We start from the raw sequence: 15,310 nt of genomic DNA, 5'->3' as shown, positions 1-15,310 counted from the left end.
CTCGGATGGTTTTATCTAGGCTGGTGTTTTTCCGGCTCTCTCTCTCTTGCTGCGCTTCGGTTGTGGGCTGTGTCTTGCTCTCTGCCGTCTGCTCAGCTGTGACCCCCTCCCCTGGCTGCTTTGGCCGTTTTTTCCCTTTTCCCCCAGCTGTTTTGTCTGTGCCCCTGTTTTGGCTTGTCTTGGGTTTGCTTTTGATTGTCTTGGGCTCGCTTTAGCTTGTCTTGGGCTTGCTTTGGGCCTGCTCCTGGCTGCCCCTCCCCCTCTCTCCCTTCTCCCTGCTCCAGGGATTTGCACCGACTCCGGAGGACAAGGATCTGGACTTCGGGAACCACTGCTGGAGGTCGGCTTGGGAGGCTCTGCCGCTCTCCCCAGCAAGGACCGGCTGGGTTCGTCTCATCTGGGTTTGGGTTGGGGAGTGTTTCTTTTGTATTTTTGTTAATAAAAAAGCTTTTTCCATTTTCACCTGAAGAACAATTCTTTCTGAGCTCAATGAAGGAAGGAATTGTGAAAAAGAAAAGGGGGGGGGGGGCCTTTGGAACTCTTTTTCCCCAAATTTGTCCTAAACTTGGACAGCTACCCAGATTGGGGTGTCACTTAGCCATGTTAATTTCTGAGTAGGGCGCTCCACAGTGGCCATTTCTAAAAATCACAAGGAGTTTTAGGGATAATCATTTCAATACCCCACTGTGAAATGGAGTCTCGACCCCATAAGAGACACTTGTAATCTATAACAAACAGATGGACATGGGCCAGTTTTCCATCCAGCCCCTCAATTTGCACAATGCTTTTTGATATTTTTGCCAATTTAATTCCTCCTATACCTTGAATTTTTCCAGCCCTGGGTTGCAGTTCCCAATGTGAAGGCCATATTCTTTCCGGGATAGTTGTTACATCTGCACCTGTATCAAGCACACCTTCCACATGGAGATGATCTGATTTATGTGTAAGGTTGCATGCTTAAGAAGGTTTTTCCTCACCCACCGTTTCTACCCAGTAGGCCTCAGGTGATTTTCCATCTGCTGTGACCTCTGCTGGAATGGGAATGGCCTGGGCTAAAAACTGCCCTGCTCCCAGGTAGAATGGTGGCTGAGAACAGCATGCTAATATTATGAGGCAGGATATTTTTCCTTTCATAATCATAGGAGCTATTTCAATTTCTAAGGGTGTGTGTGCTGTGTCTCCAATAACAAAATATTCACTCTCCATTTCCATGTGAAATACCGTCATGTCTAATAAGCTGCTTGACAGGTCCACTGTAATAATTGTCCAATCAGCAGACCTGAAATGAAAACCTTTGATAGTCTCCAGCCTGACACGGCCACAAGGCTGCTGGACCTGGTTAATAGAACATTTGACATTTAATTTGTTTTATATACCCACACCTTTTATCCCGTCCTCCCCCTTTGTTCTTAAGAGAGAGGCTTTTGCCAAAGTAGTGCTTGCTGTATTTATATCTTTGAGCAAAATGTTAATAGCAAGCTTGAGCTTCCCACTCAGTTTTTTTGTTTGTTTAAATTCTTTTGTTTCTGGTTAAAAGGGCATTCCCTAGCAAAATGTCCTTGCTTTTTACACTGGAAGCAGGTGACATTCTGTAGCTGTTCAGGTGGCATTGGGTGCTTCCTCACTTGTGGTACTTCAGCTGCTGCAGGCTTGGATGGTGCTGGCCTTGGATTCCTTTCTGGTGCACTGAACAGTTCTGCTTTGCTGGTGCATGCTTCTATGATTTGTGCTAAAGTTGGTTCTGGATACAGAGGAAGGCTTGGAATAACTCTGCGACAGGCTTCATTGGCATTTCGCTGTGCCATCTCCTTTATTAATTCTGCCTGGATTGCTGGGTCATGCACTTGTCATTCAACCTGTGTGCGAAGTCTATCTACGAACTGCAAAAAATTCTCAAAAGCATATTGTTTAACATTAATATAACTACCAGTTATTTCAAGAGTTCGTATTTGATTAAAAGCTTTTTCAGCTATATTGCAAATATGGAATTGTCAGGGTTTTGGTGAAGTTCTGTTAAGAGAACCATTAAAGAACGTTTCCAAATATTAAGCCATAAATCATATTCTGATGGAGTTAGCAGACACCTGAAAAGGTCCTTCAATTCATGGGGAACTAATTCATTTGAAGTAAAAGTTGCTCTCATCATGCCTTTAAAAATTTCACTCCCGCGGCCAAATTCCTTTTGCACTTTGTAAATTTCCTTTTTATCCTGGTAAGACAAAGGTTGATAAACTCCATTTTTTTGGGATTCTAACACTTCCAAAGGAATTGCTGCAGAATTTATTCTAGAGAAAAGTATACGCTCTTCCTATCACACACACAGAAGAAATGGCTGAGAAATTCAGGTAAGTTTATTCTGTCTCCTCACTATTGATCCTGTTGTTACTCTGCAAGGCGATTACAAACACTAAGTCATCTCTGAATGCTAGTCACAAAAGTGATGGGAAGGTGGGTGACAATATGCATTCTGACCTGCCTTTTCTGCCTCTGAACATCTAAAGGAATTTAATATCCATCAACCTAAACCTTGAGTCCTACATGATAGAATAACTGTGCAAAAGTGTGGTTTAGTGCATTATCTTTTATTCTGCTGCCTATGGAAAAGCTATTGCATTACAAATATGAAGTATTAGATGTGCTGCTATTTGCAATGCCAGTAAGGCTAAAAATGTAATACTGAACTTCTGCTACAAGAGGAAGAGCTAATATTTCAAGAGGTGTACATTTTCATGAAAGTATGTACAGATTACAATAATTGGAAACATAGAAAATATTCAAATTTAAGCTTTAAGAACAATTCTGTAAATGTAAGTGTTCTGTGCGCATTAGTCATAAGCAACTATGGGGATATCTGGTGTCTTTGCTTGAACCATCGATGAAAATATTGAAGAATATTGAAGTCTGCAATGACAACAGATTGAAGGAGCAGTAGTACTTATAAATTCACAAAGCATCATTCATTGTTTTAGCTGAGTTTCTTACAAAAATAAATGAATAGTTAAACTATTAAATACGTTCCATAGGATTAAATCAGAGTTAATGTTGTTAAGCAAATGCAAGAATGCCGCATCAGCCTTGCCTGCTCCTGAAGCAAAGGCATGGACGAACACATGACCTTTCCAAAACATTGAGTATTTTATTAAAAGTTACTATATAGGAATTAGAAAACTGTATCACTGTAACTTGATAGACTGACATTAAAATTACATGTTAAAAAAATAGAGGGTACCTGACACATTTACCTCATTCATTCTTCCCCCTTGAGTTAAAAATCCAGATTTGTGTCACTTGGTCCTAAAGGCAAGTAGCAATTCAAATGCTACAGCTTCCCTAGAAAATATATTCTAGTGTTTCTCTATCCTCAGTGATAAAACAGGCTGAATTAATTCAGAATTTCTGGCATTTCACATAAAACATGAAATACTCTTAATGGAAAAAGGACTTTATATATACTACACATTAACAAAGATAAATATTTCATGTTTCTAGCCACTATCTTCAGCATGAAATGCAGTTCTTCAAGAACTCTTTGCCATAGAAATTAATTAGCACTCTGAAATTTGAAATGCTTAAATGCATGATTATTTCTATTATTCACATTTTTGCTCCTCCAGTAGCCTTCATGAAGGAAATTTTACTGTTATCACCAGGTGCTATGAAATAGGATTTACTGAAATGCTTCTGGTTCACTAAGCTAAACCATTCCTCTAATTCATGTAAAATACACTGTATTTGATATAAATTATATTCATTATTTAAGTATCATCAGGATGTATGAGAAAGAAGAAATAATTTCAAGGTATAATGTAGACAGCTTGTTAGAGATATGAACTGCTGTTGATGACATATTAAAGAAATATGAAGGAACTGGTGAATTACTAAATATGAATATTTAAACTATTCACAGTAAACTCATTTTTTGTAGAAATAAATTCTATCACAGTAAATGAAACATAACACCTGACTGAATTTTATTATATATGTGCTATATACATATATATATTATTTGTGTCTGCATTATATTGAGTATACAGCTACAGAACACACCAGGAGAGAAATCTAAGGAAAAGCAGAACAGCTAAGAGAGGGGGTCCTCCTCACTGTAGTCAGAGCTGTAAGTTTATTTCTGAATGAAAGCTCAAGAGTGATTCGGAAGAGGAATAAATAAATTGGGAACTTGCTCTGGATGCACTTTTAAGCAGCTGCTGAGAATCTGGGTCCCTGTTAGATAACATCAGCTTTGAATGGCATGGGCAAAAGGTGAAGACAGTGAATCACTGTAGGGGATGAGCTGGTTTATGTCTCAGGATGCCACAGTCCTTTTCTGACCCAGAAGTGTGTTTTCATGGTAGTAGAAAGATAGGTATTGGGAACAGGTGAAATTTTCAGGAAAATGCCAGGTTGTTATATATATTGTGCTTTTGTTGAGAAGTGGTTTTCTTCATATTTTACTCAAGTATAAACTGACAGTTTTATACTCTAGTAACCAGGAAAAAATTTTTACAGTCTTGATAGTTAGGAACTTGAACTTCTTTGGTCAGTTGCAACCAGATTGAACAGGGAAAGAAAAGTGCACTGCTGAGCACAGCACAAACATCACTGTAGGTTCTCAAGTGTCCTACACGAAGGCAGGGATTTCTTGTGTGGGGTGAGGATTAGTTCTTATGAAGCAGCAGGGGAGCTCGGTTTTAACCTTCAGGGAGGAAGAAGTGCAGCAGAAGGTAGAGGAGAAGAAGAAGGTGGAGGCAACACTGTTTTCTGAACATACATGTGGCCTGGCATGATACCAAGGAGCTGCTGTGGCTAACTGTATGGTAAGTTGCCTTTGGTAGTTGTGGATGGAATCAAATAAAACTGCCTCTGAAGACAGATGAATTTGGGACCCTCTAAAAACATTTTCAACACTTATTTTCAATGAGTCCATCTAACTACAAAAATAATATACTATACAAAAATTATATAAGAAATTTTAAAAAATCACAAATATTCAACAAGATTAACAACACTGACAAAATCCTGTTAGGCTGAACATGTGATGTAGTTTTTACAAAGGTATTAAGTACAGTTTTGCATTGAATAATTTTTTTGTTTTGTTTTGTTTTTTGTTTTTTGTTTTAGAAAAGAATGTCAGGTATTATATGATGGGAAATTTGAACTTCACTCTCACAGATAGGAGCTTTTCTCCTTTTGCTGCTGATGCCTCACAGATACCACTTTCTGAGACTAAGTCATCAGAGCCACAGCAGAGAATAGCACAAAAAAATGCAGCTTGATCTAGCTTGTGTGAAACTGCAGTTTCCACTTCATTCCACTGAGACTGAATTAAAACTTTCTTACTACATAGAACTGATTTTCCCAACGTAACAACTACTAGTAGCCTTAAGATTTTCAACAACTTCTCTAACCTTTCTTCTTTCCTCATGCCTGTGAGGGAATTGCTACTGGGAAGGAAAAAATCTGTACTTACTTCCAGATTTCCTTGCATCATCCTGTGAAAAGTCTGTTATGGATCAGTTCTGGACACAAGATAAGACAAAACAGACCCAGGGAAGGTTCTGTCAACCGGTGAGCTCTTGCTTGTAATCTAAGCTAGGAAACAGAACTCACACTAGATTTACCACAAACCCTTCCTGGGTCCCTGTCTGAGAAGTGTGATATTGGCCTTGGTCGTTCCATAAGAGCAAACTTCAGGGCTGTGGGTAGATTCCTGTCACACAGAATCAAGACATTTCCAGGATAGTTCACTCACGTTGAAAAAGGCAAAACAATACCGAGAAAAGCAGATGTAGCCAGTAACTTAATTTTCATGTCACATTATCCATCTCGAAGGTTTGTGGTTTTTTTTCGTTTTGGGGTTTCTTGGTTTGTCCTCTTTCTTTTTTGTGCACTTCAGAGAAACCGTCCCAGCAGTTAGGAAAATAACGGCCGTGTTGAGACCATGTGGATGAAACAAGACACTGCGGAACGAGCCACGGGCGGTGGGTTTGGCCGGACTCCAGGCGGGTGTGTGCGGGGGGCCACGCCGCTTCCCTTCTGCATTCCCGCCTTCTCCTGCGGCTTCGGGACGGAGAAGACCGGGAAAAATCTCCGGTGTCACAATCATCCATAGCGGAAGCGAGCGGGAAAGAAAATATAACCAATGAACAAAACCCCTCATCCTTCTCTGAAAAGGAAGCGTAGTCCTTTTCAGCGGCAGAGCGTCACCACTCTTCCTCTCTCACTTTCAGACGCCCAACTGGCGACACAGGCACAAATGACGTGAGCCGAGGAAGGAAGGCACGCCCTCCCCAAACCCGGCGGAGCTGCCGGCGGGACTCTCCCACGTCCTGCCGCCCGCGCCCATCGCCGTGCTCCCCGCGGCAGGCACCGCCCGCCCTGCCCGCATTGGCCGCGCTTCGCCCGCCCCGCCCGCCGCGGCAGGGCGGCGCTGGCCGCGCATCGGGCCGGCTGCCGCCGCAGCGGATCGGGACGGGTAGCGGAGCCGCCGAGCGTTACCCTGTTGGCCGCTGCTTGCTCGGTAACGCCCAGCGGCGCCACATACTCGTCTCCCGGCCGAGGCGAGAGAGTCACCGCTTGGAAGCCCAGCTGCTTGGCAGGGCGAAAGGGAGACAAACTAAACGCCAAGAACTCCCAGCCTCTGCTCCTGCCTGGTTTTATTTTATTTTAGCTTCTGTAATTATTTCGGGGGAAAAATAACAAAAAAATACATAGCCGTGTTTTTAGCAATTCGTGCCGCATGTGCAGTTGTTTCCAGCACACCCTTGGTAAACAAAGGAAAAGGGGGAGGGGGCCCGCGTTTCGCAGAAGACATGCGTTCTGTCAGGAAGCGGTGGACTGTGTGCACCATAAGTCTCCTCCTCATCTTCTATAAGACGAAAGAAATAACGCGGACCGAGGAGCGACAGGAGGCACCTCTTGCCGGGTAACTGCGGGGCGCCGCGCCGGGAGGGGGTCCGAGGGGGCGGCGGGGTCGCGTCCCTGCCGAGGTCAGGGGCCCGGCGCTGCTCGGCTGCGACCCCGCAGCCCGCGGTGCCCACGCGGGTCAGCGCGCTCCTGACAGGCGTTGCGGAGGGCGCGGGTGCCGCTGCGGGACGGGTGGCGAGCGGGGCTTGCTGCTGGGGTTCGGCGGCCGAAGGGTGGATACAAAAGCATGGGAAAGATCGGGAGCTGCCCAGCTTCTGAGGTTGATTCTCAGCCGCCGTAACGGGATGCTCCTGGGAAATTTCACCTGCCCGCGGTTGCCCTGCCTCTGCGGCTGGCTGGGACGGCCCGAGGTGGCGGCGGCGGCCGCCGAAGCACATTGTGCCTCGGTTCCTTGCCTTTCGCAGGCAAGCATGTTGGGATGCCTGCTTCCGTCTTTGGAGTTTGCTTGGGAGCTTGCCTAACTTGGCTTTTTCTTAAGGATCCTTGCTCTGAAAGAGGTGTGGGTTATCCCCCTTATCTCTCGAACTTCCTTCACTGGAAGTCTGGTCCTTCGCTGAGACCGTTAGATGCTCTCCCTTGGCTCCCTGTGGTTGACTCAAAACGAAAAGCACACACAGTGCCTTGCCATTTTTCTGTTTGCACCTCAGCTTTCTCTTTATATACGTGAATGCCTGCATTCCTCATTTTTCTCCCAACTTGCCGCTGTTCTCTGGAATGTTGGGGTATCAGTCAAGCTGTTTTTTCCTTGGAAGTGTATAAGATTTTGTTTTCACTGGAGCAATGCATAAATTTATTGGCCGTTTAATGTGATCAGTAAAAGCTAAGGTAGGACTCACACTTTCTGTTCTCTTGAGCATGTCGGCTGTGGGTAGAATTCTTTCACAGCAGAGTTTTGTTCTATTGTCTTCCCTTAATTTAAGGAGGAGGCATAACGGGGTTGTATGTACCTGTACAGGCCTGGGGGAAGCTGAGGCAATGACAGCCTGCTTGGCCCCGGAGTTAAAGGTAGAAAGCACATCCCTCTTTCCCAGGCGGTCTAGTGAGAGAGTGGACACAGGCAGCTGGGTCTGGCTGGGCAGCTGTGGCCCCATCAAGTATTGAGATCAGAGGCTGTCCTCATCTGTGCATTTTTGCTTCCTTTTTATTCAAGTTATTCACAACTTGCTGTTATCTCTTCCCCTTGTTCAGCCTGGGTGTAAACTGGTTACAGATACTACAAAGCTATCTGTATTCTTATGAGATGTACAGAAGTTTAAAATTTTGGGGTTCAGCTGTGTGGAAACAGAGGTGAAAATGAGCATGTGAGGTAGAATTGTCATTGATACCCATGTTTCTCAGTATGTGTTCCTTCCTCTCCTGCTAGAAGGAACTGATGAAATTATTAAGAAATTTATGTTTACACAGAATTGACCACCTTCAGCTTACTGTACATTGTTTTCCACCACTTAAAATTTACTAAAACTGTTGTTTTAATATTAAATTAAAGGAAACAAGTGTGTTTAATTATAAACATGTATGTCCCTAACAAACCTTTTAAAATACATGTAATACACTTCTGACTAATCATTTTCTGATATCTCTATTTCTTTATCAGGAAGACTTCTTGTACTGTATGGTACTACTCACTTTCACTGTTGAAATATTTTTTCTTTTCACAGCCTGTCATCCCATTCATTATTGTATGAAGCAGAAAAAACAGTGTAAATTGTTACTCATAACTGCTGTCCATATTGATGTTACACTTGCCTTTCTCCTGAATTAGGGATTTGGGATGTTTGGTTATTTTTGACTGGCTGCGTGGGCAAGCCACGTTAGTTTTCCTTGGGTTGTTTCACTTTCAGAAGTTATGCATGCACAAGATGGCCCATTTTATGGTTATTAGTGGCACCAGAGGTAAATCCTAGGCAATCCAGAATGGACTGACTATATACAGTTCAAAATTACTTGAGAAACTTTAAACCAGCTGTGTGCTTTCATAGAAAAATTGCTAGGACAATTACTGTGAAGCACACGCTTCTTCAAATAGGTAGTAATGTCTCTTCAAAGGTAAAGCAAGTGATAAAACATGCATGTTATGCGTGCAGAGTAGTGTTTCTAAAGCAGTGTCATCTTCTACTGATATGGAATACACTTGAAGGCAGTTACTTTATTTAATGAACTATCTTCATGAGAAGAGAGTCTTATTATTTGAGTGTGATTGATCACCAAGGCAAGAAAATCCAAAGTGAAGGCTGACACTGTCAGCTGTAAGCTGCTGTTGGAGTATGTCAATTGGAGTATGTCAACTCTTTCATTTACATCAGAGGTGATTTGCAGAGATTCTAGAAGATACAAAGTAATCAAAATTTTTTTCAGTTATTTACACAATGAAGACTTACCTGGATAAAGTTTTGATTTTTGTGTATTAATTTATTTAATATTGCTCTAAGTGAAAATTAATCCAATAAAAGGGAGAGGATGATCTAAATGAGCACATTTGTGTTCATAGTAATAAGTTTAGCACTAGGACTTTTTTTCATAAGAACATAATTTAACATTTTTTCAGGGTACATTCTGTGTAACTTACTGCAGTTGTAAATTGTGACTATGGGAATCAACCACATTTCAAATGCTATGGTTTAAGTACAATGCATTTTGTTGCTATGTTTTGTCACTTGTTTCACTGTTCAAGTGTGTACTAAATAATATTTAGAATTAACTAGAGACATCTCTGAACTATCGTTAGACTAAGAACTTTACCTGGATGTAGTTTGGTAATTTTCCTTTAGATGCATGCACTCCATGCATCCAGAAAATACATGCAGGGATATATATGTAATTAATATTATTACAACCATTGTGTAAAAGTTTTAGGAAATAAAAAATTTTAATATTGTAAAAAGTATCAGTTGGATTCTGGCTATTGGATTTATGGACTTCTGCAGCATCCTCCCGTGCCTTTAAGTTAGCAGGATTTGGATAATTTGCATACAGGTCTTGAACCTAAAGTTGTAGGTGTTCAGTAGGTGGCAGCCTTACCTCTGCATCAGTGGGATTTGTGGGCTGCAGGATGTTGGCTTAGGGATGAGGGAAAAAGGGAGCTGTGAGTAATACAGGATGGTTTTGGTGAAGTATATGATACTGGTTTGTTAGTTGTAGAGGCTTTTGCAATGACAGCACATTTTAAAAATTACTGTATATTACCATTGGTTTAATTAATGTCCCATTGTAGGTTAGCTTGTGTTTAGTCTGTTGTATAATTTACTATTATTGCTTTATATATAGCAGTAATGTTGCTGTGTTTCTTAGTAAGGGCAGTGATCCCATTGTTATAAGAACTTACGGCCACAGAAAAACACAACTCAGCAATTCCTGGAAAGCTTGAAGTCTTGCATCTTTACCATTTTATTCATTGAAGGGCTGTGGTCATATATTCTCTTTCCAAGTTAAGTTCCTGTTACTGGCAGTATTTCACAGCATGCTTATTTAACAGATAAACAGATTTCTTGGGTATGTATATTACTATTCTGTACACACTTGAGTTACAAGACTCCTGAGTTACAATACATTTTTTGTGGTAGATTTTTACACCCAACAACTTGTTTGTGATTAACAGCTGTGTTTGAACTCAGCTGAACATTGCTCTGCATCTAAAAGGGAGCACTATGGATGATTATACAAAGATGTGGAGATAAAAATGAGTTTTAGTCCTAATACCTTAAGTTGTGCTTGTAGTATTTGGCCTTCTCTGTCCCGTTTATATCCTGTTCACTGATACCACTGCAACTTGTGCTAGCTCACCAGGTGTTCAGTGGTCCTCACCTAAAGCTTACTGTACTTATTTTTTAAGTTTATCTTCCCAAAAAGTTGTAATCATAAGACTGATGGATACAATGAGACCATTGGGGTGTTTTGGATGTGCGCATGGAAAAGTTTCATGAAGTGTTGGGGAAATATTGTATTTCATATATCCAGAATTCTGTGCTTAAAAATCTTTAGCATCAGTGGGGGCCAAAAATATCTGTCAAGCCAGTATTGCAGATTATGAGCTAGGAAAAGGCTTGTAATGTAACACTTAATTCTTAGTTTAGTACTAGAAATTTGAAACATAAAAGTGCAGAATCTGCCTCACAAACAAAATGAAGTTTTCTCGAGATTCACAATTCGGTGTTTATTGTAGTTCTTGTTATGTCTGTTCCAAATATGTCTGTTACAAATATAAACATATTTAAGCTCTTAATTTACATATTCAAGTATTACAGATAGATGTCTCATCGATTTTTTTTCTGTTGCAGTTTATTTTCTTTAGAAAGCTAAGAGATAGTTGCTTATTTTTGTTGTGAATAAAGAGATATACTGCTTATGCTTGGAATGTAAATTGCTAAAACTGGATTTAGCCTTGATGTAATTGTCTCTTTTCCATATTGCATTGCAGAGATGGTGAACTGAGTTTGAGTAGATCAATGATCAATAGCTCTGATAAGATAATACAAAAGGGTGACTCGTCAATCTTCCAACATGCTGCAGAAGGTTGGAAAATCAATTCTTCTTTGGTGATGGAAATAAGGTGAGTTTCTTAAATAAAGAGAAGTTCATTTCACCTTGCCTATAATTATTTTCATTCATATTGCTTTATAATTCCTTTGATCTATAAAAAGTAATTTGATTTACATTTACAAATGGATGTTTTTAAACTGTATCTATTTAGGTTTCAGTGTTAAATGCAAGTGCATAACATTAAGATTCGAAGTCAAGTTATCCTTCATAAGAATAAATAAAATGTTTTCATAAAACTTGCAGTCACCCATAAATGACAGATGTTTTTCTGTCATACATCAGGTTACCATCCACATTAACAATTTTCAAATGTAGAAAGTGTTTTATAGGGACTTTTGCTTTGTGGAAGGGCTGTTGGTCAGTGATTGGTCAAGTCTTGTTGATTGATATCTAAAATATTATACTTTGCTATTGCGTTGTTGCCTTTGGGCATGATCTCTGGCCATTTTATATTTGCTCTAGTTAGTGGTATGTCTATCAGCTTCAAAGGCCTTAGGAATTCTTGGCAAGGCCAGGCTCAGGAGTCAATGAGTGCTAAATCTTCTTCATCAGGACCCCACAGAATGGGAGCTTCCACTGGGTTTCTTGCAGCCAGATAAGGAAGCCTGTGGAATGCAGCAGCCCTCTTGGGAAGGCAGCAGCCCTTTGAATATACTAAGCAGGCTTAAGAAGAAGGAGCTAGACTTTCTGTGACTTGAGAAATTATGTGGATTACTAATTACATGAGACTGTGTAAAATGTGCTGTCGTGGCAATGACTGGTTTAGTGGGAGAGTGATTTTTGCAACTGATGTTGCCTTCTCTTTGCTGGCAACTTCTTTGAAGAAGAATTGATAATTCCTGTGACAAAGGGAAGAAAGTGAAGAAGACTGCTTTCTTGGTTCCCCTTTCTAGCTCAATTATTTTGGTCATGAAGAAGAGTCTTGAGGTTTTATGTCTTAACTCCTTTCTACTGTCTAGCGATGTAATGGTATTCCTTATGCTTATGGAAATAAGGAGATTTCATTTGTAATGAAGGCTATAGTTTCAGAAAGTAGGAATGTGGCTGAGACGGTACAAACCTATATGGAGAAGCCTTCCATGCAGAGCTGACAACATCACATCTATGACCTGTATCTATGAAATGAACCACAGTTTGATGTCTGTGACTTTCTTCTACTTACTTTTAAATAAATACGGGAATTTCTGCTGCAAGGAGCAGAAGAATGTTATGAAGGAAAGGTTTATATCAGAAAATACTTCTTGTCAGAATAGTATGAGAACTTGTATAATGTCAGCAGCATCTAAAAAGAAAAAAAAGCATCTTCCTTCTTCAACGGTTTCCGATTGTTATCAATGGTTATGGTACAAATTAGTGTGAAACAGCTGTGTTAACTCCCTGAAGTGTAAGCAGTAAATACGGAGCCAGCAGTGGAGCACTACAATTGCTCTGGAGCTTTTGGAACAATGTTCTGAAGCCACTTGCACTGTTTCCTTCTGATTGTTTTCGTGTCAAAGACACAGAATCTGGGGTTCTGTGCTCTGGTTTAGTCATAGTAAACCTCAGGGGATTTTTGCTTGCCAATCTATCTTACTCTACCATGCTTATCTTCATGAAAAGCTGGTATATGGAAGACCTTCCTGTGATAAGTGGTAGTTGAGTCATAGTCTGTTTTAAAGCCCTTTTCCTTTTGCATGCCTACTCTCTTGTATTACAGCATTTCTGGTTGTGTGGCCTCCCTTAGCTGGGAGCTCCTAGGAACCCTTCCAGGATGATTTCCAGTTAGGTATGTTTTTAACAAATCCAAATTAGTGGTTGAACTAGATGATATTTCAAATCCCCTTCCAGCACAAACTGTCCTATGATTCTCCTGGAAGAATTTGAAAAGCTCCAGGAAGGGCTTTTCTTAAAACTTCCTTTCAGAATAAAGTAAAGCCCAACAGAGGAGCAAATACCTGTGGTCCCCACTTCCTCCTTAAGAAACCAACAGGACCTGAAACTCTAGTCATGTACAGGAGCAAGCTGTGACCTTTTGTGTCCACAGAGTTTGCTCTTTCTTGTTGTTTTTAATTCAACTAATTTAGCTGTCAAAAAATCGTGTTTTATCTTGGCCATAGTCCCTGATAGTTCTAAAGGCTGGGGCACCTTTTGCCTTCTAGCTGCAGAGTGCAAAGCAGAGTCAGGACTTGCTGGGGTTAGAAAATCGAGTTGTTGATGAGGGAGATCAAGAAGAGGAATTAGAAATCTACAACATAAAAGTTGAAAAAAAGTGTTGAGTGGTTTCTTATCCTCAAGTAGATGAAGGCTATTGCTAAAAATAAGGTGTAATCCTGAGCAAGGGATAAGGAACAAGAGCACCCTCAGCTGCTGTAGTAAAGGTCTGAGGAATACTGTGCTTCTAGTAAGGTCAGGGAAGCACTGACAGATGTACGTGGGGAGTTTATCAAGTCCCCACCACAAGGGATGATTAGGAAAATAATAGATAAACATGGGCTGGGGGACATGTAGATAAAAGCATATCTTTGGTGGGCACAGAAAACATCAATTAAATACTTAGTCGATCTCTGTTCCATAATGGGATTGCTAGTGAACCCTTCTGGGCACTTAGGATGCATTCCAGAGGCTTCTGGGGATCCACTCAAGTTTAGCAACAATGATTTATGGCATTGCCTTCCTCTATGGAAATTATTTTTTCCAAGAAAAAGCGTTGCAGTTCATATGTCAGGTCATTTTGGAGGTTTTCTTGAGACTGTCTAAAAATATACATGTTTTTGTAATCTTGAAAGTCAGCTCTTCTAGTGGTCTATTTTCTTTCGTTCGTTCACACAGTTCTGAGGCAGATGAAGAACAGTTTGAGATTATATACTAGTTTTGTAGTACAAAGACCACAGTACGAAATAAAACTATAAAAATGGAGCATGAGAATAATCTCTCCATGTTGCCCGAGAGCAGTACATAGTCTTAACATTTGCAAAGCTGTTCAGAGACAATACTACTGCATGAACTCATCAGGCAACTGTGAGTTTCAGTTGCTGCTTAAATACTGTGGAGATCTGTTTCTGCTTATCAAAGGAAAACTGTAGGTCACCCACAGACAGACTGGTGCTGTGGTTTTTTGAGTCGTGTGAACATGTTCCAAGTAGCTGCTTGGCTATAATTAAGGGTGAGTCACATCAGTCTCACCTGCCCACGAAACAGCTCAGATCACATCCCGATACAGTTTTGTCATAAAAAAAAACTTGAAAACCTCCTCAAATGAAACTCTTTGTTTACTTATTTTCACTAAAGGTTGCAGAACACCATTTCTTGAAGGTTTGCTGAAAATTATGCTCTTCTTTCTCTTGATGGAATCAAGTTTACTTTTGAATTTAATATGCAGCTTGAAGTGGATTAACACTTACTTGTCATTATTTTGTCATATCTGTTTAATCAGAATAACCTTATTGTGCTATTTTTAGTGGTCTTTGTGGGACAGAACAGAGGTTTAAACAAGTTGTTATTATTAATCAACATCAAGACTGACTGAGACACTCATATATTTCTTATGTCCCTCAGTAATTTTTTTTTTTCTCTTAGCACATATGTGAAAATCAGAAGTACTGTTATCCCCATGGTATGGATGAGTAGTAGCACAGAGAAAATTAAAAAAATAGCATGGACTCTGTGTTATTTAGCATACTACTTTTCAGTATTAGAAGATACCTGGATACAGCCAGATGAATCAATTAAAAAATCATAATGTTAGCATTATTGCATATCTCTTACAAAAGGATTCTGTTGTGTACTGCAATACCTGTGTTCACATTTAACTAAATATGCTAATGACAGCTTCAGATAAGAAAACATTTTTAAAGAAGTCACTAAGATTAGT

At 40.4% G+C, this 15,310-nt stretch overlaps 2 protein-coding genes across 2 annotated transcripts in view; one reads left to right on the top strand and one right to left on the bottom strand.

Annotated features, from left to right (window-relative positions):
- The window catches only part of FAM174A (family with sequence similarity 174 member A), a 156,966-nt gene that overhangs the window by 31,630 nt on the left and 110,026 nt on the right, over positions 1 to 15,310 (bottom strand). The window lies entirely within an intron of this gene.
- Positions 6,292 to 15,310, top strand: part of ST8SIA4 (ST8 alpha-N-acetyl-neuraminide alpha-2,8-sialyltransferase 4) — a 41,449-nt gene continuing 32,430 nt past the window's right edge. Inside the window, exons 1-2 of the mRNA XM_079331220.1 lie at positions 6,292 to 6,922; positions 11,339 to 11,470. Of these exons, the coding sequence (XP_079187346.1) occupies positions 6,810 to 6,922; positions 11,339 to 11,470 (245 nt within the window). The 5' untranslated portion in view covers positions 6,292 to 6,809. The remainder of the gene's footprint in view (positions 6,923 to 11,338; positions 11,471 to 15,310) is intronic.

This window comes from Erithacus rubecula (genome assembly GCF_903797595.1).
Source record: "Erithacus rubecula genome assembly, contig: SUPER_Z_unloc_2, whole genome shotgun sequence".
In the NCBI taxonomy this organism is placed as follows: domain Eukaryota; kingdom Metazoa; phylum Chordata; class Aves; order Passeriformes; family Muscicapidae; genus Erithacus; species Erithacus rubecula.
This window is presented reverse-complemented; position numbering and strand designations above follow the sequence as displayed.